Genomic DNA, 22,937 nt, shown 5'->3' on the forward strand with positions numbered 1-22,937 from the left:
CGACATTCGAATCTCATCGCCAACTTCAAGTAGAGTCGCTACCAATTTGGTTTATATTTACATTTACGTAATGTGATCGTTGTACGTTTTTAATATAATAAACAAACAATTTAACAATGATTTGAAAAATATTAAATCCTTTACCTTTCCTCATGATACGTTTCACTTGAATTTATCTTTTCTTTGATTCATTACAGGCCTTTTTCACTAGGCTTTCCTGCCAAAAATTGCGCACATAGACTTTTCTGACGATATCATGTTTTACTAAAAGCTTTAAGAGATTCATCGGTAGTTCATTCATTTGATGGATACTGTTCTTCCTGTCGTTCAACGCATGTCAAGGAATACGACGTTTGACAAGTGTTGAATAGGAAACGAGTGTGTCATGGCAAGGAGGAATGAGCTATTTTTTTTCTTTTGTTTATTTAATTGTTTAACTATATTTCTTTTTTTTTTTATTTTCAATTTTGTGTGTATCACAGCTATGGGATCCTTACTAGAACAAAAAAATCAAAAACGTAAAACTAGACAGGCTTTTCATTAAATTCTCCAGATACGCAAATTTCAACCTTACGAATGGTATCACCCTTCCTACTTGTATGAGTTCCTTTTTTTTTTGTCCTGTATACGTACCAAGGACATACCATAAAAATTTCACCCAACCTTTGCGGATGAGTGCTAGTGTCGAGACAATTCACTGAAAAGAGCGCGTCAAGATTCGACGTTAGAGATCGCAATTTTCGTGCTTTGGTAACTCCTTGTCAACTCATTCAGCGTGTGCATGAGCCAATTCGTTCAAAGAAGGTCAGAGTCCTTAAATTTGACTCCAAAATATAGTGATGACCGACATGTATTTGAACAACTTCTAAAAGAGATAACAGTTTTTGATCAGGATGCAGCTTCTCAGAACAATTCGAGGTCTATTCCGGTAACATTTCAAATAATCCAAATTTTAATAGAGGCTGGCCTTCTTGTATTAGAAAGTGATGATTACAAAAATATTCTAATTCCTTCAAATATACTGAAAGAAGCAAAACAGTCGATCCAATGTTTACTCTTGGTATTGAAAAAGTGCCCAAGAGTTTTATGTGAAGAAACGCCTTGCGGCGTTCTATTAACTTGGCTACTTCCGCGTACCATCTTTGTTTTTAAAAAGTTCCAGTTAGTTGATTTATTTGATGATATTTGCGAACTGCATCACACTCTATTCGATTTCCTTTTTGCGAAAGAGTACCTGTGGCCTTTTCAGAACGTTTACTTAAGGACATGGAAATATTATATCGATACGATTTCTTCTTCTTTGTTAGAAACTACGAATTTATCTTTTCCTTTGCGAATGCTGCCTCTTGACCCGCGCCCATTGCTGTCGGTTAACGGGAAATTTGACGGTAAAGAAGAGTCTAACTTTCCAATTATTATTGATAATTATCAAGAGGCTTGTTCTTTTTATTTAGAATGTGTTCATGTATTCGCCAAGTATCTTGTTCCTTTTAACAAACTAAACGACGTGTCCCTTTCTTTTTTGAACGGCTACTGGATTAAGCCTAAATATCTAAATTTTCTTTTTCTCCTCAAAAAATTGGTCATAACAGACACATTTTGCTTAACCCATACACAGTGTCGTGCCATACAATGCTTGATTTTCTTTTTCTTAAAATCTGCTATAGTTCAGAACTCACCGTGTCAAAAAACCAAAGATTTACTGCTGATGTTTGCCAAATCTTATCTTTTCTCATTTCCCCATGTGTCAAATTTTGTCGACTATACGTACGCTCTCTACTTTCTTTCTCTTTGTATAATACCTGACTCATGTTTTGATTCTTTTCGTTCGTTTTCTATACATCTACTATCTTCTTCTCAAACTCTAATGACTATTTGTAACGATGAACACTCTGATTCACATACATCCGTCCTACTCTTTAAATATCTGTTGGAAAATACAAAAGGTAATATATTCAAAATTATTTATGAGCAAAATAAAATTCAAAAAATTGGAAATGCAGACAAATGCGGATTGTATATATCTTCTACTTTGAATCAATTATTCGCCTTTGCTTTCTTTTTGGCTTACCCTTTCTCAGCAAAAAACGTATTAAAAGCCCCCTATATCAATATTCACCCTCTGAAGTCTTTTTTTGAATGGTTATTGTCTTCTGGTTCCTCCAATTTTGACGATATTAGTTACAAATTATCTGATGCTTTATCAAATTCGACTACAATTTCCGAGCATGAATTACAAGAGTTTGAATTATATTTATGCAAACAACACTCAAATTATGAATTCCTATCATTTCAAGGTTGTCTTACATGTGATTCTGTTACTGCTCAATCCCGCGAAAAAAATATCAAACTCCTAGATATTCCTTCGGACCAAATTTTCTCAAAGTTATTAGATTCTGATCTAATTAAGTTTTCAGAAACAAAACTGTACTACACTTTAAGGGTCTTTATTCGCTGGTTAAATCATACTAATCCGCAGTATTTACTGGTATCGCCCCAGATGAAAGAAAAGCTAATTCCACTTCTTTCTAGCAACACAAGGTCTGTTCGGATGTTAGCAGCTTTTATCATCCCAAAGGTGTTTTTTAACTCTTCCATTCAGAAGGATGCTGACTTTTTAAGGAATATTCGAATGGAAGTATTGAAGACTTTAAAAGACTTATCTTTAAGCGATATTTCTTTAATGGAAACAACAATAATTACCTGGGAAAATGTGGGCCAATTAGCAGAAGGGGAAGAGCTTCATTTGGTTCTTTTGCAAATTATCTCAACAGCAATAGAACTTGACATATACTATCAAGGTGTTTGTCTACATGCCCTTCAAAGTATTGCTCGGTCAAGAAGGATTTCTGTTTGGAAACTACTATCTCCTTATTGGCCTACAATTTCCGTTACAATCATTAGAGGTATGACTTCTAAACCCAACATCTCAGGGCTATTCGCTGAAGCAATGGACATTTCTGAAAGCGATTTTTTAATTCGTACCCAGGCCTATACACTTCCTTACCTTGTCTTAACAAAAAACCATCATGTTATTTCTCGTATCGCTGAATTATCGCAGACTGATGTTGCAACTTTATGTTTGACTAATATGCATAAAATTTTGGCTCTTTTATTAACCACGGAGTATCCAAACCTTGAAGAAAGTGTCATGCTTCTATTAAGCCTAGCCTCTTCAGATTTTCGAAAAATTGACCTTACTTCATTATTAAGATCTGATCCCATAGCTTTAACCGTCGAACTCCTTCAATTATACAATACTGGGGTACCAAGGGAGAAAATTGAAAGTGCATTAAAAAAGGTTGCCTTAATGGTATCTCAACCATCTGCTGAACTTACAGAAGCTGACGAAGACAAATTGCTGTTCGAGTTTTTTAATAATCACATACTGGGGATTCTTGCAGAATTCTCAAATATATTGAATGACTTAAAAGGAAAAACTTCTGTTAACGATAAAATACGTACAATTGTCGGAATTCGAGAGATGTTCACACTTTCAGGTAATGCTATCAAGCTAGGTTTACCCCAAATATTATCGAGCTTACAAAACGCTTTTCAGGATGATGCTCTACGTTCATATGCTATCGATACCTGGTTGCAATTGGTATCATATATCAATGAACCTGAATACACTTCCATAGCCAGCCTCAGCCTTGTACTTTTCCCAATTCTATATAGAAAACTTACAGAACAAGAAGCAGCGACAGTACAAAAAGTTTTCGATTTTATTGCTTCGGATCCTCATACTTCTTTATCGGAATTGAGATGGGCAATCCCAACTACATTAGATTTACCATGTTTTAAAGACAGCGCCAGGAAGGTATTTTCAGAACTGCAGAATGACGATTTTTTCGTGAATATTCAAGATATTATAAAGTGTCTTAGAAACGAGCACGAATCAGTTTGCTATTTAGGTCTTCAGAAACTAGACATCTTTTTAGAAAACAAGCAAGAAGAACTCCATGATGTACTATATTTGGATGCCTCAGATTCAGTTTTGGATCAGTTGTTACGTTGCCTACTTGATTGCTGCGTAAAGTTTGCACATGCTAATGATGAAATAGCGAAGCTTTGTACGCGAAATATTGCGAAGCTTGGTGCAGTTGATCCCAGCCGTTTGGAAGCTCGAAGTAATATTCAACAAACAGTTGTGTTAGACAATTTTGAAGATGGTGAAGAAAGCCTACGGTTCATTTTAGATTTTATACAATCTCAACTAATTCCTGCGTTTCTTGTAACAACCGACACAAAAGCCCAAGGTTTTATAGCTTATGCATTACAGGAGTTTCTGAAGCTAGGAGGATTTAAATCTGCTGTACTAAACAATAAGAAAAGTACATCATTAGCCATAGTGGCCGAGCATTGGAAGGCTTTACCTGACCTTTCTAAGCGAGTTCTAATTCCTTTTCTGAACTCCAAATACCATCTTACTCTTGTCCCCAAATTGGAGATTGGATTCCCGATATTCAAGCAAAATATGGACACCCATTCGTGGGTTCAAGAGACTTGTTTGAAACTGACAGAATTCCCTCATTCTCAAAATGCTGACAGAATCTTCAGTATATGTTCCAAAGTGATTAAAGATCAAGAAATGTCAATTCCTTGCTTTTTACTTCCATTTTTGGTTTTGAATGTTGTCATAACTGAAAGAGATGAAGTTGTTGAGCAGGTTATTGCTGAATTTCAATATATAATTAACCAACCTAGCCCTGACGGGTTAGATGCTATAGGAAAACAGAGATACATATCTTTCGTCAACTTATTTTTTAAAATTGTTGATTACTTAAACAATTGGCTTCGTATGCGAAAGAAGAGAAATTGGAATAGACGCTCTGCGTTAGCTAGAAGAGAAAACCGATATATGTCTGTTGATGACTTGACTACGCAGGAGAATTCTGTCAGCAAAGTGGAAAATTTCCTTTTACGCTTTCCCGCAAAAACGCTAGGCCTTGTATCCTTAAATTGTGGATTTCATGCTCGAGCTTTGTTTTACTGGGAACAGCACATTAGGACTGCTCATTTGGAAAGGCCAGGTTCTGTTTTAGATTCAGATTATCGTATCTTACAGGATGTTTATACAGGGATAGAAGATCCTGATGGAATTGAGGCGGTTTCTTTGAACTTCCATGATTATTCCTTAGATCAACAACTTCTATTGCATGAAAATTCTGGTAAATGGGATTCAGCCCTTAGTTGCTATGAAATACTTGTACAGAATTATCCTGAAAATCATAGAGCAAAGGTTGGTCTTTTAAATGCGATGCTCCAATCTGGGCATTACGAATCCTTAGTATTGTCTGTAGATTCGCTAATGGAAACAGATTCTGAAGTAAACACTTCATCTAAAATTGTTGACTTAGGAATCGAAGCGGCCTGGCATTCATTGTCTGTTAGTTCTCTTCAAAAATGCATACAGAAAAGTAATTTACAAACTTTCGATGCCAAACTTGGAGAAGTCTTCCAAAAGTATTTATTAATAGAATCAGACTTATCGACATTGGAATACCAGTTGGAGCCTTTATATGCCGAGGCTGCTTCTATAATCTCCAATATTGGTGCCCATTCTTCTTATGATTGTTATGAAATGCTTTCGAAACTTCACGCACTTTACGATCTCAGTAAAATCGCTGAAATTGATTCTAGTCAAAGTGCTCTGGAAAAACTTGAAACTTTTCTTCATCGTCGACTAAATCAAGTGGCTCCTTATGGAAGATATAGACACCATATCCTATCAACACATCTGGTTGCTTTCAGCCGATTTAAGCTTCGAGAGAAGCTAGCCAGTATCTACTTAGAAATAGCAAGGTTCTCACGAAAAAATGGCCAGGCCCAAAGGGCCTACAATGCTATTCTGAAGGCTATGGAACTTGATAAGCCACAAGCGACTATCGAACATGCTAGATGGTGGTGGCATCAAGGACAACAACGAAAAGCCATAGCTGAACTACATTCATCTTTGGAAAATAACATTTTTGATGCAGAATTTTTTAACATAAAGAACAAGAAGGCGTCTCAAACAGGAAACCCTCTCAAAGGTAAAGTTCATTTGGAGCTTACAAAGTGGCTTGGAAAGGCAGGGCAGTTAGGGCTTAAAGATTTGGAAACTCATTATTCTAAATCTGTTGAAATATTTTCGGAATGGGAAAAAAATCATTACTATCTTGGCCATCACCGAGTTTTAATGTTCGAAGAAGAGAAGAAACTTCCTGTTTATGAGCAAAGCGAAAGATTTCTTTCAGGTGAATTAGTAACACGCATAATAAACGAATTCGGTCGATCTTTATATTATGGGACCAGTCATATTTATGAAAGTATGCCTAAGCTTTTAACTCTATGGTTAGATTTTGGAGCAGAGGAATTACGACTTTCCAAAGATGACGGAGAAAAATATTTTCGTGAACATATAAGTTTGTCACGTAAAAAATCGTTAGAATTGATGAATTCTAATATCTGTCGATTGGCAGTGAAGATTCCTCAATACTTTTTTCTCATAGCCCTTTCTCAGATGATTTCTCGCATCTGCCATCCCAATAATAAAGTGTATAAAATTTTAGAGCACTTAGTCGCTAATGTTATTGCAACCTACCCGTGTGAAACACTCTGGCAACTAATGGCTACTATTAAGTCCATTTCCCAGAAACGATCTATTCGAGGAAAAAGCATACTGAACGTTTTGCAATCTAGAAAGGTCGCCATTACTTCAAAAATTGACCTTAAGTTGCTAAGCCAGTCAGCAATATTACTAACAGAAAAATTGGTGGATTTATGTAACACTCGAATAGATAGTAAAGCAGTTAAAATGAGCTTAAAAAATCATTTCCGGATGGTCTTTGATACGCCTGTTGAACTTGTTATACCTGCGCGTTCTTTTTTGAATATCAGCTTACCTGCTACAGATGCCAACCGGAATACCCACCATCCGTTTCCGAAGAATCAACCTGAAATCTTAAAATTTGAAGACGAAGTTGATATTATGAATTCTCTGCAGAAACCGAGAAAAGTATATGTACGAGGTACTGATGGCAATATATATCCGTTCCTGTGTAAGCCAAAAGATGATTTGAGAAAAGACGCTCGACTAATGGAGTTTAACAATGTGATTTGTAAAATTTTACGAAAGGATCAAGAAGCTAATAGAAGAAACTTATGTATAAGAACTTACGTGGTCATTCCTTTGAACGAGGAGTGTGGTTTCATTGAATGGGTAAATCATACCCGTCCTTTCAGAGATATTTTGTTGAAGAATTATCGTCAGAAAAACATACCAATTTCTTATCAGGAGATAAAAGTTGATTTGGATTTGGCTCTAAGAAGCCCAAATCCCGGAGAAACTTTTGAGAAAAAGATGATACCAAAATTTCCCCCAGTATTTTATGAGTGGTTTGTTGAATCATTTCCTGAGCCAAATAGTTGGGTTAATAGCCGTCGAAATTACAGTCGTACTTTAGCCGTTATGTCCATTGTTGGTTATGTTCTAGGACTTGGTGATCGTCATGGAGAGAATATACTCTTCGATGAGTTTACTGGTGAAGCTATACACGTTGATTTTAATTGCCTTTTCGATAAGGGATTGACCTTTGAAAAACCAGAAAAGGTCCCTTTCAGGTTGACACACAATATGGTGGATGCTATGGGACCTACCGGCTACGAAGGCGGTTTCCGCAAGGCAAGTGAGATAACCATGAAACTTTTACGATCAAATCAAGATACGCTTATGAGTGTCCTTGAATCATTCCTTCATGATCCTTTAGTGGAATGGAACAGGCGAAAGATCACCGGAAGGTATCCCGGTAACGAGGCTAATGAAGTTTTAGACACAATCCGAAAAAAATTTCAAGGTTACATGCCTGGTGAAACTATCCCTCTTTCGGTGGAAGGACAAATCCAAGAGTTAATTCGGTCTGCAGTTAGCCCGAAAAACTTGGTTGAAATGTATATTGGTTGGGCGGCTTACTTTTGATTATTGTTAACATAACATTAATACGATATTTATATACTAATAACACTGCTTATTCGGATTCCTCCGAGCTTTGTAGCCGTAATTCTTGTAAAACCTCTCTTTTAGTTTCATCTGATGCTATACCCTGCAAAGCATTTTGAGCATTTCTTTCACGCAGGGTCGCTTCAGCCTTAAAAAAGGCAGTTTCAGCTTCTGAATCTTCATCAGAGTCAATTATAAATTTCGTTGAACGCAGTCGATTTTCTTTCGGTGGTTTAACCTTCCTGTTCTTTGAATTTTTTTCTTTGTTCATCTTTCTCTTCTTTGCTATTTTTTCGAATGCTGTCTTACGATTACCGAACGTCAAAGGATCGTCTTTCTCAAATTCAATATGGTCGCTCAGATTCTCGGCAGCTGACTCTGAGGACCCGGCTTCAGATTCAGCTTCAGATTCACTACTAGAAGGTAGTCTAACTTTTCCTCTTTGTTTTCTCACTAACAAATTCTCCGGATCTACCCCTTCAAATGTAGGAGGATCGTCTGTAAATTGGCGAAGTAGTCTTGAAGACTCCACAAGCTCATTGTAAGATATCTCATACGGCATAAACCATAAAGCATCTATAGATACTTCATCTTCAACTTCTTGAAAACCGAATAAATTCAGAAGTAAACGGAATTTTCCGTCCTTTAAAAGAGCATCGTCGAAAACTTGAGTATCCCCTTTGAGTTTAATAGTACCAACTTGACTTTCGGTTTCAGCTGCGACGCTGTCAGCAAGCTTTTGCTCGTATAATTGCTTTTCTGCTATTATACAGTTTAACTGTGTTTTAAGTTCATCCAGAATATCACCTTTATTCTCATTAATCAAGCAAGCGATAACCGCTGCAACTTTCTCAACGTGAGATAAACCTTGAACAGTGTCATATAATGGTCCTTTTCTAGCAGCATGATTTATCCTTACTGGTATTTTTCCGTATTGTAGATAATAAAAGGTATCTGTCATTTTAGGAAAGGGTATTTCGAGATAAAGAGCAGGAGTCCTAGTTAATGTCTCTGAAAGTTTTCGCACATAATAAGTAAAAAATTGATCAAATTCCTTTCTTTGAGGATGAGAGGAAGGAAAGTAGACTCTGTCCTCATACATGTGCTCCAACAAATACAGGAAATCAAGACGATACAAGTATACCTGACACTTCAGCTTCACAAAAATTAAATAAAAGAATGAGATAGCTCTATGAATTTGTTCAGGAGTTAGTTCTTGATAGCACTTCAAGTATAACGTAAAGGTACTTATGCATTGATTATCGCAATATCTTGACTGGAAACGATTAACATCGAAAAGCCTGTCTTGGACAGTATCCTGTGCTATTTTTGACATGCTCTCCTCATCTTCGTCAGATTCTGGTAAATCCAACTTCACTGACTTTTGTTTCCTTCGGCGACTTTTCACGTATACGAATTGCTTAGCACTAGAGTACCTCTCCAACTCTTTTAAGAGAATCATTGTTAACTCAGTAATTGCTTCAAGATACCCAAATGATTGTGTTTTATATCCTTTTAGAGCATGGTAAATTATATTTAAGATTTCTTCTTGATAGAACAAATTAGACAAAATATGGTCAGCAAGATCTTGATAAGTAGGTATTGAACATAACGACATAGAACGAACTGTTAACAGGATCCTACTCAATAAAAGCATTGACGCTTGGAATTGAGACCATATTTTCATCTCTTGAGATTCTACCAATATTCGTTGATGCATAATTAAGTTGCGCGAATCCAAGACAGAAGATATTAAGCCGTAGTCATAGTCATAAGAATAAATATCCTCATTTTGAATACTCTTAGTAATATACTTAAAGGATTCCAAAAAGAACGCTTGCACAAACATAAATTGTGTTTTATGATAAGGAAATACCTTCGAATCTTCTCTTTCAAGAGCTCGTACTATGTTCTGCACAAGGACATTGAAGCCAGCTTCAAGAAATTCTTTCAAAAAACTTTTTATTTTCTCACTTGCATTCGAATTAAGTACTACGGACTTATTAATATCATCCTATACACGATTAGTAAAGTATTATAATGTGAATTCAAGTTGCTTACAAAATGTTTCCTTCTAGTGCTCCGTTTCCTATGTTTTTTTAAATTATCGAGTTCGTCGAGACCACCCGTTTTAACTTTCTGACTTGCGATGGTGAACCGTCGATCATCTGCTTGAATTGAAATCATAGTACCAAAGCGATTATGACGAGTATTAGCATTACGCTTCAAATATCGAGACTGATTCGATTCCTTTTGGAGCAATTCATTTAGTTCGTGTTGATTAGTTTTTGTGGGATTCTCGTCAGTGGTTTTAAAAAGCCGAGAAGGTCCAATTCCTCGAATAATATAATAAATAATTTCAAGAATGTAAACGTCGAGATGTCCAAATTCAGATAAGTTTGAGGTCAATGTAACAATGAGATCCAGTATATGAGACTTCTCTAAAGCTACGATAGTCTCGTTCTTCGTTTGATCTTCGTTAATCTGAGTAATATTTCTTAGGAGAAGAAGAGTTATTCTAATGATTCCATTATCTCGTACGCTTCGTGACTCTTTGGCTAAGCTTAGCGGTTTCAACAGCACAGCTAAAATCGACTTAAGAACAGTTCCATCCATGTAGTTTAATATGCATGATTTGTATTCATTTTGAGAATGTTGTAAATTTCGTAGAACATCAACATTCTCTCTGTAAGTTTCCTGTTCAGTTTCCAAAGGCCAGGTTAACGGAACAAGCAATTCCAAAGCTGCCAAAGCTATCCTCCAATGTTTATGATCCTCAATATTTCTATCCCAGAAAGCGAGAATGGGACATAAATCATTAACTACCACACGAAGTTTCGATAACAAAAATCGAACTTGCCAAACTTTGTACTTTTCATCAAAAATTTGAAGGTACCGCTTCAAATCCTTTAAGCAAGCTAAAGCATCATCTCCTACAACGTAAGGTGCATCTGGTTTTGAATAATCAAAACCGCCGATGGCTGAAACAATTCCTTGCAATGTCACATCCAACTCCATAAAGAAATTACCATTTATCCTTGATGGAAATAATTATAGGAATAATTTACTTAAGTAACTCAATTTTCACAAGGATGTGGATTTTCATAGACGAGTCAACGATTACAGCAAGATTGGTTAAAATGCGAACTCGCAAAAAAAAAAGTGCTACACTGACTTGGAAGATACGATACCGCCGCAGCGTTATATAATTTCTGATAAATAATGTCTTACTAATTATCAATATGTAAATTACATAAATAAAATATTTGTTTTCTAGAGTTTATTACCTTTAGTTGCATGAATCGCAAAAACTAAAGCGAGATAACACCTTCACTAGTTCAGCTTATTTAACCATATTTTATTATATTACTTCTTTTTTTTTTTTTAAGAAAAAATTGTGACTCTAAGATGTAGACGACGCTTTGCACAAAATGAACAAAGACTAGTACGATCCCATTATATAAACATGTATTGAAGTATTGAAAATAAAACATAACAAAAAATCACCAGAAGCTGCACCAACCTATGTAACATAAACATAGATTTTCAACTGAAGTAGCTTGTTGAATCAGCTTTTCCACCTGATTTGGAACATCCAGGCAATGCTGAGGTTTGAAATCTCGACCTGTAAGCTTATTATTGATCCTATTCAAAACGGTAACAGCACGCTGATTTAGAACTTCAGGTTTTTGACGCTCCTCCAGCGTTATTCCTTCTTCATCTAAACGCTTTCGATGGAAGCCTTCAGGGTTATCGCCTAGAATGACATTATGCGTGTCGATCAGCGGTTTCTCATCTACAGTAGGTGAGTAAGCTGGAGCAAGTCTCCAATTGATTAAAGGATCATGAACAAAGGCTTCTAAAACGGCCATTACAGATTCTTTGTTGTCACGAAGAACTCGCATCACATGCTCGCAGGTAATACGGAAAGTTCCCTCTATACCGCTAACTTCCATCGCATTGACCAACATGCGGGTAAGACGGAAAGGAATTTTCTCAGGGAATTTTTCACGATGCATAGCAACTTCGAAGCAATCTCCAAAATCGATATGAATAATAGTTCCTGTATAACGATCTAACATTAAATTAGAAGGATGGCGATCGCCCAAACCCAATATATAACCAACCATAGACATGACAGCAAGACTCCTGGAATAGTTCGTACGCCTATTAAGCCAAGCTTCAGAACTACGACTTTTCAACCATAGAACACGGTATAAATCTTGACCCGTAGTGCTCATTAAAGCATACTCAAACACCTCCACTTTTTGAAGCAAAGTCAGTCGGTCATAATCAGGAGCCATTTGAATTATAAGACGGTGTTCAATATTCAAAAGAATCTTTCTACTTTCTCGATAATCACGAATGAGTACGTGTAATGTATCACTGTCTAAGACCCATCCTAACAGTCCTGAGTCGGGGGACAAAGGAATAACTGGATAACGATGAATAGATAGTAATCTTTTAAACGTTTCCGGATCAGCGGATAATAGGTTGTTACAAAGTCCAAAAAGCTGCATTACCCTTTCATCTTGTCGGATGTCCTCATGTCCTTTTAAGACATATTGATAATCTTTACCATCACTTCCTCTAATACTCAAACGTCTAGGTCGTTGCTTAGAAGTGATTACATTAAAAGTCGGATAAAACTTAACAATTCTTATTACCGGTTTCCCACTCACATATGTGCCAGGCACTGCCAGGTCAAGGTCATGCACGTACAGAAGTTTAGGAGAAACATATTGCAAATCAAGAGTTGTCAGTTGAGGGAGTTGTTTACGGATCTTCTTAAATACCTGATAATATAAGTCCCATGCTTGGTTCAAATCAGATATATCACCAGTTTGTTCAAAACGAATACAGCAATCTCTCGCCTCGACCAAATCACGTCCAAAAGCCTGTTGGAAGGAAATTTCTCTCAAAGTTTCAGGACCGCGTTCTAACATTTCATGAAGAGGTCGCAACACAGCAAACATACCTTCTATATTATGATCACCAAAATATAAACGGGACGCTTCCTCAAGCCCCTCATGCCATTGTTCATGCCATAATATAGCAGCTCTGATAAGCTCATGGCTTACTAATCTAGCCTGCTCAACTAATCGAGCACTATGTGTTCTGACTGAATCCATGATTGCAAGGGCAGCATTCTGTCTCGTTGAACTTTGCGACTTTGCAGCAACAGTTAAAGGATAAACCAATGCTTGAGGATGTGCTCGACCAACATCCGATAGTAGCTGATGTACAGACTTTCTAACATTTAATGACGGCGCATGGATCCTTGCAATGAGCTGAGGTATAACTTCAAGCCAGATATCGATGTTTACAGTTGAAATACCAAGATTCAAAGTGTTAATGACATTTGCATTTTTTCCATACTTGAACCAAAGGCTCAACAATCTTAATGTGTCTTGAATGTTACCTTTGCTCAAGGCAATTGATTTGAAAAATCCCTTAATTGCCGGAATTATATATTGCTCGTAAGCACCAAGAGGAATATTATCTTCAGATTGTTCTAAATGTTTAATAGCATCAAAATTCGCTAATGCCCAAGAGTGCCAAGCTTTATACCATTTTGAGTCAAATTGTGTAGCATACATGTAGGACTGCAAAACTCGAGTGAATAAATCCTCTGACCATTTTGATTCAATCTCTTGTTGCCATTGACCTTGTTTATGGTAACAGCGTGCCAACAAATGAAAATAATAATGAATTTCCTCCTGAGATTTCTGAGATCCGGTCATAGCCGACTGAGCGAATAATGCAGGATCTATGTTTATATCAGATATTAATTGGGCAGTAAACTCTTGCATGCTATTTAGTGCCCGCTTTTTATCGTCAACAGTCCATAAAAACTTAAGCTTTGCATATATAATTGATGGATGGGCATTTTTTGAAAGGATACTGTCTTCAAGATGATTTTCATCTTCTAGAAGTAAATCTAACGACTTTTTAGATAGTCCAATTCGTCCCGATTTACGACACAGGTTGGAATATTTGATCCACATTTCCATATTTTCTTTAGGAGAAATAACTAAAGATCTTATGCGTAGCATTCGTTGCCACACATCTACATTCCTCTGGCACCCTTTCAATCTGCGAACCCAAGTCTTCTTTATTACCTCACGCACATCTGGGTTGTTTTCAGCTTTTTTATAGCTAATGATTTCTTCCAACTCAGAAAGCATTTGAACACGTACAGCAACACTGTAAGCTCGATTGTAGCTTTCTGCAACAAGAGCAGTAAGTTCTGTGTCTAATAAGTCACGAGCCCTTGTTATATGTGCGGAAGCTTCCTCAAATTGCAACCGGTGCAATGCAACAATAGCGCTGAAAAAAGCCTTATCAGGGGATTCTGACTTCATCACGGAGATGTATTCGTCCATTTGCTCCCATTGACCTAACCCCCATGCTGCGGCTACAGAAAGGGGTGCAATATATCTTCTCATCTCATAACCAGCATGAATCCAATTTTCTTGGGCCAGTTGAGATAACCTATCCCATTCACCCAAAGCATGCAAACAACGGAGTTTACCCATAGTTATTTCAAAGTTTCCAGCACCGGAAGCTTCTCGTTTTTCGTAGGCAGCCAACGCATCTTCCCATCTTTGAAGCTTCTCATACCATGTTTCTTTAAGGTTCATTTTATCGTTTTGTTGAGCATGCTTCAAAATTCCTATAGCAGCATCTGGCTGTTGAAGCTGATTATTAATGGAAATAAGGGCTTCAATAGTATCAATAGACGGCTTTGTAACTAGTTCTTCCTCTATAAATTCTAGCTCTTTATAATGCAATGCTTTGGCAAAAGCATGACACTTGGCCGCATATGCACCTAATGTGCGAATGTCAATTGGTAGCGGCTTGTCATCGTGCTCCATAAATTCAGCCAGGTTCAGCAAAATTTGAATGATTTCAGGTGATATATGAGGAGAAGTCAGAGCAATCTCAATAGACCGAACAAGTTCTTCTTGAAAATGATCGTAAAGTTCTGACCAACACGATACAAAACTAGCATTAAAAAGTTCTCGAGCTAGCGGTTGATATGCAGCAGCCAAAGCAGCACAAGCCCGTAATGCATGAGAAGGAGACTCGCGAAGAAGAGCAACAGCAAGCCGTCTCATCCATTCTTGCCAATCATCTTTCGTTGAGCGTTGGGAGGCTTCCCAAGCATTCCGAAGGATTTTTTGATTGACCGGTAACTTTTTTGATGTAATATCAGCAGCAGAAGCTACTACATCTAGTTTGGGCTTGTCATATTTCTCATACGGGTTCAATTCTTTTGGTAATGACTCTTCATGTAGAAACTTTGATACCAGTAAAGTGTACGTCTCATGTTTAATCCCACGTGAAGCGAGACACTTATTAATCATAGGAATAAAGATAGCGAAATCTACTTCCAGTTGGTAAATTAGAGCACATAACGTATCCAAACTGACACGAACTAAGGATGGAGTACCGGAAGATAATGTTCGCATAATAGGATGAATAATCCTTGAGGCATAATCAGATATATTTATAACAGTTGAAAGACGACCGATGGTAATCATAACATTTTCACGCACATCCATTAACACATCTTGTCGCTCATACAGTCGCATAAGAGATCCCAATAGCATATGAAAGTAATCACTTAATGTATCACCGAAAACAATAAAAGCATGCAATACCTTTTTCATACTAGCGGAATCTGCTGATACATCTGAATCGAATACCTGAAGCATCATAGCTAAAAGAGGAGGAAGATAAGGTTTGAATTCACCCTGCATTGCACGAGCTAGCGACTCAACCAGTGACAGTATAGTAAACTGTAAATTCGAGTTTGGGTTCCAAAAATCAGTAATTAACTTAAAAAGATCCGGGAGGAATGTTCTAATATGCTGACGAACAATTAACACCAAAATACTCAATTGCTGAAAATAAAATTCAAGGATATTGGATGGTGAGGTCCTCATAACAGAGATAAATTCTGGAATAATCTGAGACAGAAAGGGAGCGCAGCGTAGACCCATAGTTTTAAATATATACATCACAGCTTGAATGACTGCCGTGTGATGGATACTTAAAGATGGATCTTTAAGAATACTCATCAACGCAGTGATAACAACAGTTGGATAATATTCTTCAGATGAAGGCCCAATCCCTGACATTAGCAAGGAGATATCGGACGGGATATTCTTTTGCTCAGGAACAAGCTTTTCAGTTCCTTTTTCCAAAACTTGATGTCTGTTAGGATCAAGTGCTCCTAAAGTACCAATAAGCTTTATTGTCTCTCGACGAATTGAAATATCTTGTTCAGTTTTTATAATACCAACCAAAATATCTAATAAAGAAGGATATTCAAGGTAAGGATCTATGACATAGCCAGTGCTAACTGAAAGATTACCTAAAGTTCTCAGAAATGCTGCTCTCTTTACTGGGGAGCTTTGATCTTGAAGAGCATCAATGATTAAAGGCATCAAATCTTTTTTAAAAGTAAGTATAGCTTCACCACTAATTTGGCAAATTTCTCCAAAGGAGTTAACGATGTTAGCAGCCACAGCTGGGCTAGAGTCCTTAGCTTTTGGTACTAAAATCTGTAAAATTGGACCAACATGCGACTCAATAAGTTTGGGCGCAGCCGATATTAATAGGCAAATAAGTCGTGCATTCTCCTCTTTCGTTCTTACAACTTTGGAATAATCTAGGACAGTCAAGGTTTTCAGCATTAATTTACGAAGATATGGCATAACATAAGCTGGATTATAGGCATTTAATCGTCCAAGGATTTTTAAGGATGCTTCCCTAATTAAAAAAACTTCATCATTTATAGCAATAAAAAGCAAGCGTATCTTGTCAACTTGAGCCAAGTGCCTATCAAAACGAGAATCAAGAGAAAGAAGAACAGTCAATCTGATATCGGGGTTAGTATCGCATATTCCGACAGTTAATAACTTCTCCAAAACCTCGGCAACAACTTGAATTGCATGGTCACTAGTTTGAGAAAGGATTGGATCATGAGCAAATAATTGGCCGCAAGTTATCGCCGCAGCTTTTCGTATTGAAGCATCATCGTTTTCAAGATAAGTAACGACATAATCTTTGACAAACTCATTCAAAATATATCCTGAAAAGTTAAAGTCACCCAACGTTTGTAGAGCCAAAACATAAACGTCATTTGTAAAGGGACCAACCTTCAGTCCGCTTTCCTTAGCATTTTGTAATACACGTACGACATGCTGATGTGGGCAGCCTGGAGGGATAAATGGCCTTCCACTTAGAATAATACTCAGCATGTCCAAAAGACGTTCCTGAATGACTGGAAGTAAAGGAGGTATGTTATGAGCTAAATGTGAAAGAGCGTCGTACGAAGCTTCTGAAAGACCACTGGCAAAAATCAAGTCAAACAAATCATATGCATAACTTGAGAACGCCTGGCCTAGGGCGATCGAAAGATAACTGATACACTGGAAAATAGCAGCGTCAGAAGTGCTCTTACTTCTGATATGTATTGTTAAGCTTTCTTTTATTGCAGCACATATAGGATCCAGATAAGGAACGATACTATTAGTTATAGCAACGGCAACTTTACCCAATACCGAGAAAGCGAGCATTCGTGCACGGTCTTTTTTTAGCAAGCTTAGTAGATGAAGCATGCATATATGTAAGTAATTAGAGACAAAATCTTCTGGATTATAAGTAGAGATAGTAGCAATTAATTCTGTGACAGTTTTGCGAATTAAAGCATCCCGATGGTCTTTAAACTGCAAGATGGTATTGGAGACTTCTCGATATCTTTCATGCATAAACATACCAGCTTTTAGAAACAACTGACGATAAACAAGAAGGCTCCCGTGTATATATTCATTTGATCCCTGTACTACACCACTCTGTGCTTCCACGAGGATTCGAGTGTACCACTGCAAGCGTATCAAGGAATCCCTTTGGCGAACAATTTCCAATAGTTCACTAAGAGCATCTGAAGACGCAGTACGGATTAAGACTTTTGGATCACGTAGACCATGCCAAAGGAACTCGAATATTGAATCGATATGGGTGTAAATAAGGGTAGACGTGTTTTTCGCCAGCTCCTTTAGTATAAGAACTGCTGCATATCTTCTATTTTCATTTCGTTCACCCTGCAGCCATTCCAAAGCTCGCTTCACTTCAAAGTTCACGAATTCGGAGGTTAAAGCACCACCAGGTACAGCAAGGCGTCCTAAAGCCTTAGCAGCTAAGGCAGTAGCCTTCTGATCATTACCTGGAAGAATTATTCGTAGATAATTAGCAAAGCGTGTGATTCGAGTAGTATCTTCCGCTTCAATGTCAATAAGCCTGTTGATGGCAGTGACACCTGCCAATCGATCAACTGAGTCATTACTGTGGACCAATTTATATACATATTTATTTACTTCATTGTTAAATTGAATTAACGCTTCTCCTGATAACTCTCGAGAGCAAGCTACAACGTAATCAAACAATTCGTTGGCTGCTTCATTGCGAGTTTCTTCGGATCTGCTTTTCAATCCAGGAAATTCTAGCATTATATGTGATCTCACAAAAGCTTCATTATATTAACTAGAAAAGCAGTTCCTGGTTTTTTTTTTTGGTTGAAAAGGTAGGTGGTTGAAGAAGCTAAAGTTGAACTGTAGCTATAGTACACTTCCACTATAGCATTATTTCTTCCCAGTGACCTAGAAATCCTGGTTAAGCGTTAAGGAATTCGCTTACCTTATTTGCTAAATTAAGCTTCGCTAGTGCGAGGGCAGTAAGCTTAGCTGGTGATGAATTATCCTTACCAATTCATTGTTCACTAGCGAAAAGTGTAAAAGTTACTTTCACATATATTAAGTGTCCTAGGAAAGACAGCTTACTTTAGTTGTAAATAAAGCTCAGGTTGACCTGCAGGTTATAAGTTGTCGTCAAACTTAGTAAGGACTAAGTGATAAAGCTGGGTTCTGGTGAACGGATCAATCTTTAATTAGAAATGGTTATGTCAAAGCATGCTAGAAAACGCATTGAGGGCTTCATTAACTTATCCTGGGGAAAGAACCATGAAAAACATTATGATGTGGGCATGCTAGAAAACGTTTACAGTGAACTCTTGAACGAAAAAAATCCAATAGATTTACTTAAGGTTTTGGACGATTCCTCGTTTTTTGAAAATTTTTTATGGCCTGCAGTTACTGATCATATGCCTCTTGTGCAAGTACAGCTATTATGTTTAATGATAACTCATAAAGCAAGTTCCAATCCCTCGATTTTGAAAGATTTGGATTCTTCCAAGTTCAATGCTCTTTTTGATCATGTAATTCGTATATCCTATAATGAGAACCTTCATAATAGCTTTTGCTTGGTTAGATTTATTACCCTGTGCGTTGAATCCTTGCATGTATCACATGTGAAGAAGCTGATTTACCCTCTAACCAACATTTCAATTCTTGATTTTCTGGAGTCACATGAGAAAGTAGATCGTATTTTTTCCACTGTGAAAGCCTATCGAAAAGCTTATTTGTCTTATAAGCAAAAATTACCAGAAATATTGCAGCAAAATCCAAATCATACAATCTATTCCGGTTGGCTTCATCAAATACTCATGAAATCTAATCTATTGCTACAGGAGAATACTGAGCAAGCAAATTTGAAGCCTTTGTTGACAGTGCTCGGGCTTTGTTTGACTTTTCTTTCAGCATTTCCAACTCGACGCTTTAGTCACTTGGTTATAACCGATAGTTGCTTTGACGTTTTTTCACATACATCCTTATTCTACCATACTTCAACCCTTTTCCAGTCTTTGACGGATTCTCTAAGGTCTTCTCTCAGGTATCCTTATGACAATGCAAAGGGTATTGATCTATCGGAAAAACAGATAATGCAGCGGGATGAACAATTATACCATTCTTTACAGACTACATTATTTACGTTTTATCAGGATCGCTTACAGAATCTATTATACTTTCCTCATAGTTGGTTTCAGAAACGTGAAAATTTAGAGAAGATTACCAATAGCCTGACATATGATGACCTAAAAAGCTTATGTCAAAAGTGCTATTTAAGAACAAGTTTTCCTCAAAAATATCCTATCAAATTGTCTAGCTCATTCTTGAAAGAGTTATTTGTCTCAACTTTCGAAAAACATGAACAGAACCTGTTCCTTAATTCAACAGATGATATAATCCATATATCGCTAGATGACTTATTTTTTCAAGAACGAATATTGACAGAGAGTCAAGAGTTATCAGTTCCTTTCCGACGCTTTCAAGGGTATCAAAATCAAAACCTTTCTATATCTACCTTCTTTCAACGAAATATGCGTACATTATACGATGATTTGTGCAAAAAAGTTGCCTCTGAAATCTCTTTCATGTGCAATCATAGTCCACTAAAAGGGAGCGCTACACACCAAAGCCACAATACTATCGTATCAATCAAAAGATGTCGGGTCCAAAAAGTTGCACCTCCGCTTGTCGGTGAAATATACCCTCAGTACATCCATTGCAAAGTGGATTTGGACACTGAAAGAAAGAAAGATATATTTACTCTAATTCAGGAAAACTCATTTGTTTGTTTGCTTTCAATTGCTGACTTCAAACAACAAAAAAGGTCTTCCCAAGGCCTTGAAACCTGCACGAAAATAGCATTCGGTCGGCCTTTTAAGGAACACGATGATTCAGAAGTAAAAGAAGGAAAGGATATTAATTTTAAGAACGTAAATATATATTTAGACCCTCTTTTTTACTCAAATAAAGTTGAGAAAGAAGGTTTCATTCCGGAGACAATGGACTTTAACTATATGATTACTATCTCTTCCTCAGTCAAAGATACTTGGAATGAAATTTTAGCGAATCGTTTACTCTTAAAAAAGACTGGCAATTTTCCAAGATGGCTTGTGGACTGTTTTCTTGGGTTTGGTGCCCCAAATCTTGTCACATTTCCCAATGTAGGGAGTAACGATATTACCTTTAAGGATATAGTCTCTTCTAGAATGCAACTAGAAAAGTTATTTACAGATGCAATTATTAATTTGAATAATTTGGCAGATCCTATCTCAATACGTTATCAACAGGGAAAGACCTTAATAGAGACGAAGGTAGATGAGTATCCTAACACTTCAATTCCGAAAAAAGCATCCTTTAATGATGAACAATGCTTCGCAATCCTTAATTCTCTGCAGCCCGGTTTAACACTTGTCAATGGGCCTTCTCAAACTGGAAAGCATACATTGGTTTGCAAAATACTAGAAACGCTCACTAAGAATTTTCAGGATAAAAGATCGCTGGTAATATGTAAATCGAGGGATTCGTTAAATAAACTTTTCCATATAATGGAACAGGCTAATTGCTTTGATGAAGGGCGTATATTATGTTTGAATGGACAAAGCAATGGCAATGAATATAATTTATATGGTACTATTAAGTACTTGATTTCTAAACTTCCATATCTATTGACAGAAGTCGATCGCCTTGCTTCATCCATGAATGCGGTAGGCGCATATGGTAGTAACCCTGAAACTGCTTTATATTTTTATGATGCTTTTGTGAGGCCAGCGTGGAATAACTTTTACAAATTGGCTTCTGCGTCTGACGATCAAACACTTTGGGGTATCTTCCCTTTTAAAGCATTTTTTGGAGAGCGCTTAAATGAAGCACCGGATAATACTTCTAGGGTAATAGACAAGGCAATGTTATTTTATTCTGAAATCACGCATTTGTTTATGACAATCCGTGACGTACAGCCTTATACTTTCTTTAAGCGTCCAGTGGATTGTGAAGTTTATGCTCTGTGTCAACAAGCGAATATCATCGGTTCGACTTGGAAGGAAATATTGAAACATCTTCCAGTATTATCTGAAAAAGGATTTTCATTCAGTAATCTTATCGTTTTGGATTCTGAAAGTATTTCGGAATATACCATTGTTAAATTGCTTACTTGTAATGAAAGCAAATCTGGTTTACAAAGGCTAGTTTGTATTGGCGATGATAAAACAAGTTCATACTCGAATTCCAAACTTTGGGACACTCAAAATTCTTCTTTTTCGGAAAAACTTCGACAATTTGGGGTTTTTTGTTACCAGTTGAAAACGAAGTATAATATACGTAAACCGATCGGTGAACTAATAGACTGGCAGTACAATACTCAATTTCAGTATGTAGATACAACTGATACTAATGTTTGCTTATATGGGAATTCAGGATTTGTAAACGAATACCAATTTATTGATGTTGGCCCGTTCAAAGGAGCGAAAGAAAATGAAGTGAAAAAAGGAAACAAGCAAAACCTTGGAGAAGCCGAATATGCAGTAGCCATATACCAATACATGAGAATGCTCGGTTATCCCGCAGATGAAATTGGAATTTGTACTCTCCATGAAAGTCAGGTACCTTTACTGCGAGAAATTTTGAACGTACGCTGTTCGAACAACTCCTTATTTGGTTTGCCTTTATTCGTTAAATCGGTAAAAAATTTGAAAGAGCATGTAAAATACATGATTTTCACAACAGTCTCGTCTGAGACTATTCCAAAGGAATGGTCCTTAGGAGCTTTTACAAAGGCTATATCTTGCTCTCGATATGGATTATATGTTCTTTGCTGCAGAGAACTATTAGAAAAGGCTGTCCATTTGGGCCCTCTTCGTGATAAAGCATTAGCTACACCAGAAAAATTGCTTTTGACTACGGGAGAATTATACCCCAAGTCACACAAAATTGAAGACGACGTTGAGAAGTTTGAAATTGAAGATTTAATGCATCTTTCAAGTTACGTGGTTGAAATGACAAAGAAGAAACTTCAGATTATGAATTCATAGAATCAACAATGTTTACTATACCAGAGTTAGGTTCAATTCAATTCAAAAATAAAGTATTCCTTATCTTTTTTACAAAAAAGTATTTCATTTTAGAAGCAGTAATTTCAATAAAGGTGACCCAATGCCGAAGCCTTACGAACATCGTCCACTAAATACGCAGTTCAGTCTATCTTT

General features: G+C 36.9%; 4 protein-coding genes across 4 annotated transcripts; 2 read left to right on the top strand and 2 right to left on the bottom strand.

Moving 5' to 3' along the window:
• Window positions 1-608: 608 nt before the first annotated feature.
• Window positions 609-8,985, top strand: SPOG_04179 (ATR checkpoint kinase Rad3). The gene has a single exon (XM_013166440.1). The coding sequence runs from the start codon at window positions 782-784 to the stop codon at window positions 7,958-7,960; it is 7,179 nt and encodes a 2,392-aa protein (XP_013021894.1). The 5' UTR covers window positions 609-781; the 3' UTR covers window positions 7,961-8,985.
• Window positions 7,944-11,146, bottom strand: SPOG_04180 (replication fork protection complex subunit Swi1). The gene is made up of 2 exons (XM_013166441.1): window positions 10,043-11,146; window positions 7,944-9,995 (listed from the first exon to the last, which is right to left on the bottom strand). Exons 1-2 carry the CDS (start codon window positions 10,997-10,999, stop codon window positions 8,010-8,012), a joined length of 2,943 nt encoding a protein of 980 aa, XP_013021895.1. The 5' UTR covers window positions 11,000-11,146; the 3' UTR covers window positions 7,944-8,009.
• Window positions 11,147-11,310: 164 nt separating this feature from the next.
• On the bottom strand, window positions 11,311-18,574 carry SPOG_04181 (phosphatidylinositol kinase Tor2). Its single transcript, XM_013166442.1, has one exon. It carries the CDS (start codon window positions 18,499-18,501, stop codon window positions 11,485-11,487), a length of 7,017 nt encoding a protein of 2,338 aa, XP_013021896.1. The 5' UTR covers window positions 18,502-18,574; the 3' UTR covers window positions 11,311-11,484.
• Window positions 18,575-18,725: 151 nt separating this feature from the next.
• SPOG_04182 (complexed with Cdc5 protein Cwf11) lies at window positions 18,726-22,834 on the top strand. Its single transcript, XM_013166443.1, has one exon. It carries the CDS (start codon window positions 18,945-18,947, stop codon window positions 22,761-22,763), a length of 3,819 nt encoding a protein of 1,272 aa, XP_013021897.1. The 5' UTR covers window positions 18,726-18,944; the 3' UTR covers window positions 22,764-22,834.
• The last annotated feature ends 103 nt before the right edge of the window (window positions 22,835-22,937 follow it).

This window comes from Schizosaccharomyces cryophilus (assembly GCF_000004155.1).
Source record: "Schizosaccharomyces cryophilus OY26 unplaced genomic scaffold supercont4.1, whole genome shotgun sequence".
In the NCBI taxonomy this organism is placed as follows: Eukaryota; Fungi; Ascomycota; class Schizosaccharomycetes; order Schizosaccharomycetales; family Schizosaccharomycetaceae; genus Schizosaccharomyces; species Schizosaccharomyces cryophilus.

What these genes read in the sequence shown, in the direction of transcription:
- SPOG_04181 (XM_013166442.1), bottom strand. Translation starts at nt 18,501, where the DNA reads ATGCTAGAATTTCCTGGATTGAAAAGCAGATCCGAAGAAACTCGCAAT.
- SPOG_04179 (XM_013166440.1), top strand. Translation starts at nt 782, where the DNA reads ATGAGCCAATTCGTTCAAAGAAGGTCAGAGTCCTTAAATTTGACTCCA.
- SPOG_04182 (XM_013166443.1), top strand. Translation starts at nt 18,945, where the DNA reads ATGGTTATGTCAAAGCATGCTAGAAAACGCATTGAGGGCTTCATTAAC.
- SPOG_04180 (XM_013166441.1), bottom strand. Translation starts at nt 10,999, where the DNA reads ATGGAGTTGGATGTGACATTGCAAGGAATTGTTTCAGCCATCGGCGGT. An exon ending in GCACTAGAAGGAAACATTTT is followed by an intron (nt 9,996 to 10,042) that starts GTAAGCAACTTG and finishes AATCGTGTATAG; the next exon opens with GATGATATTAATAAGTCCGT.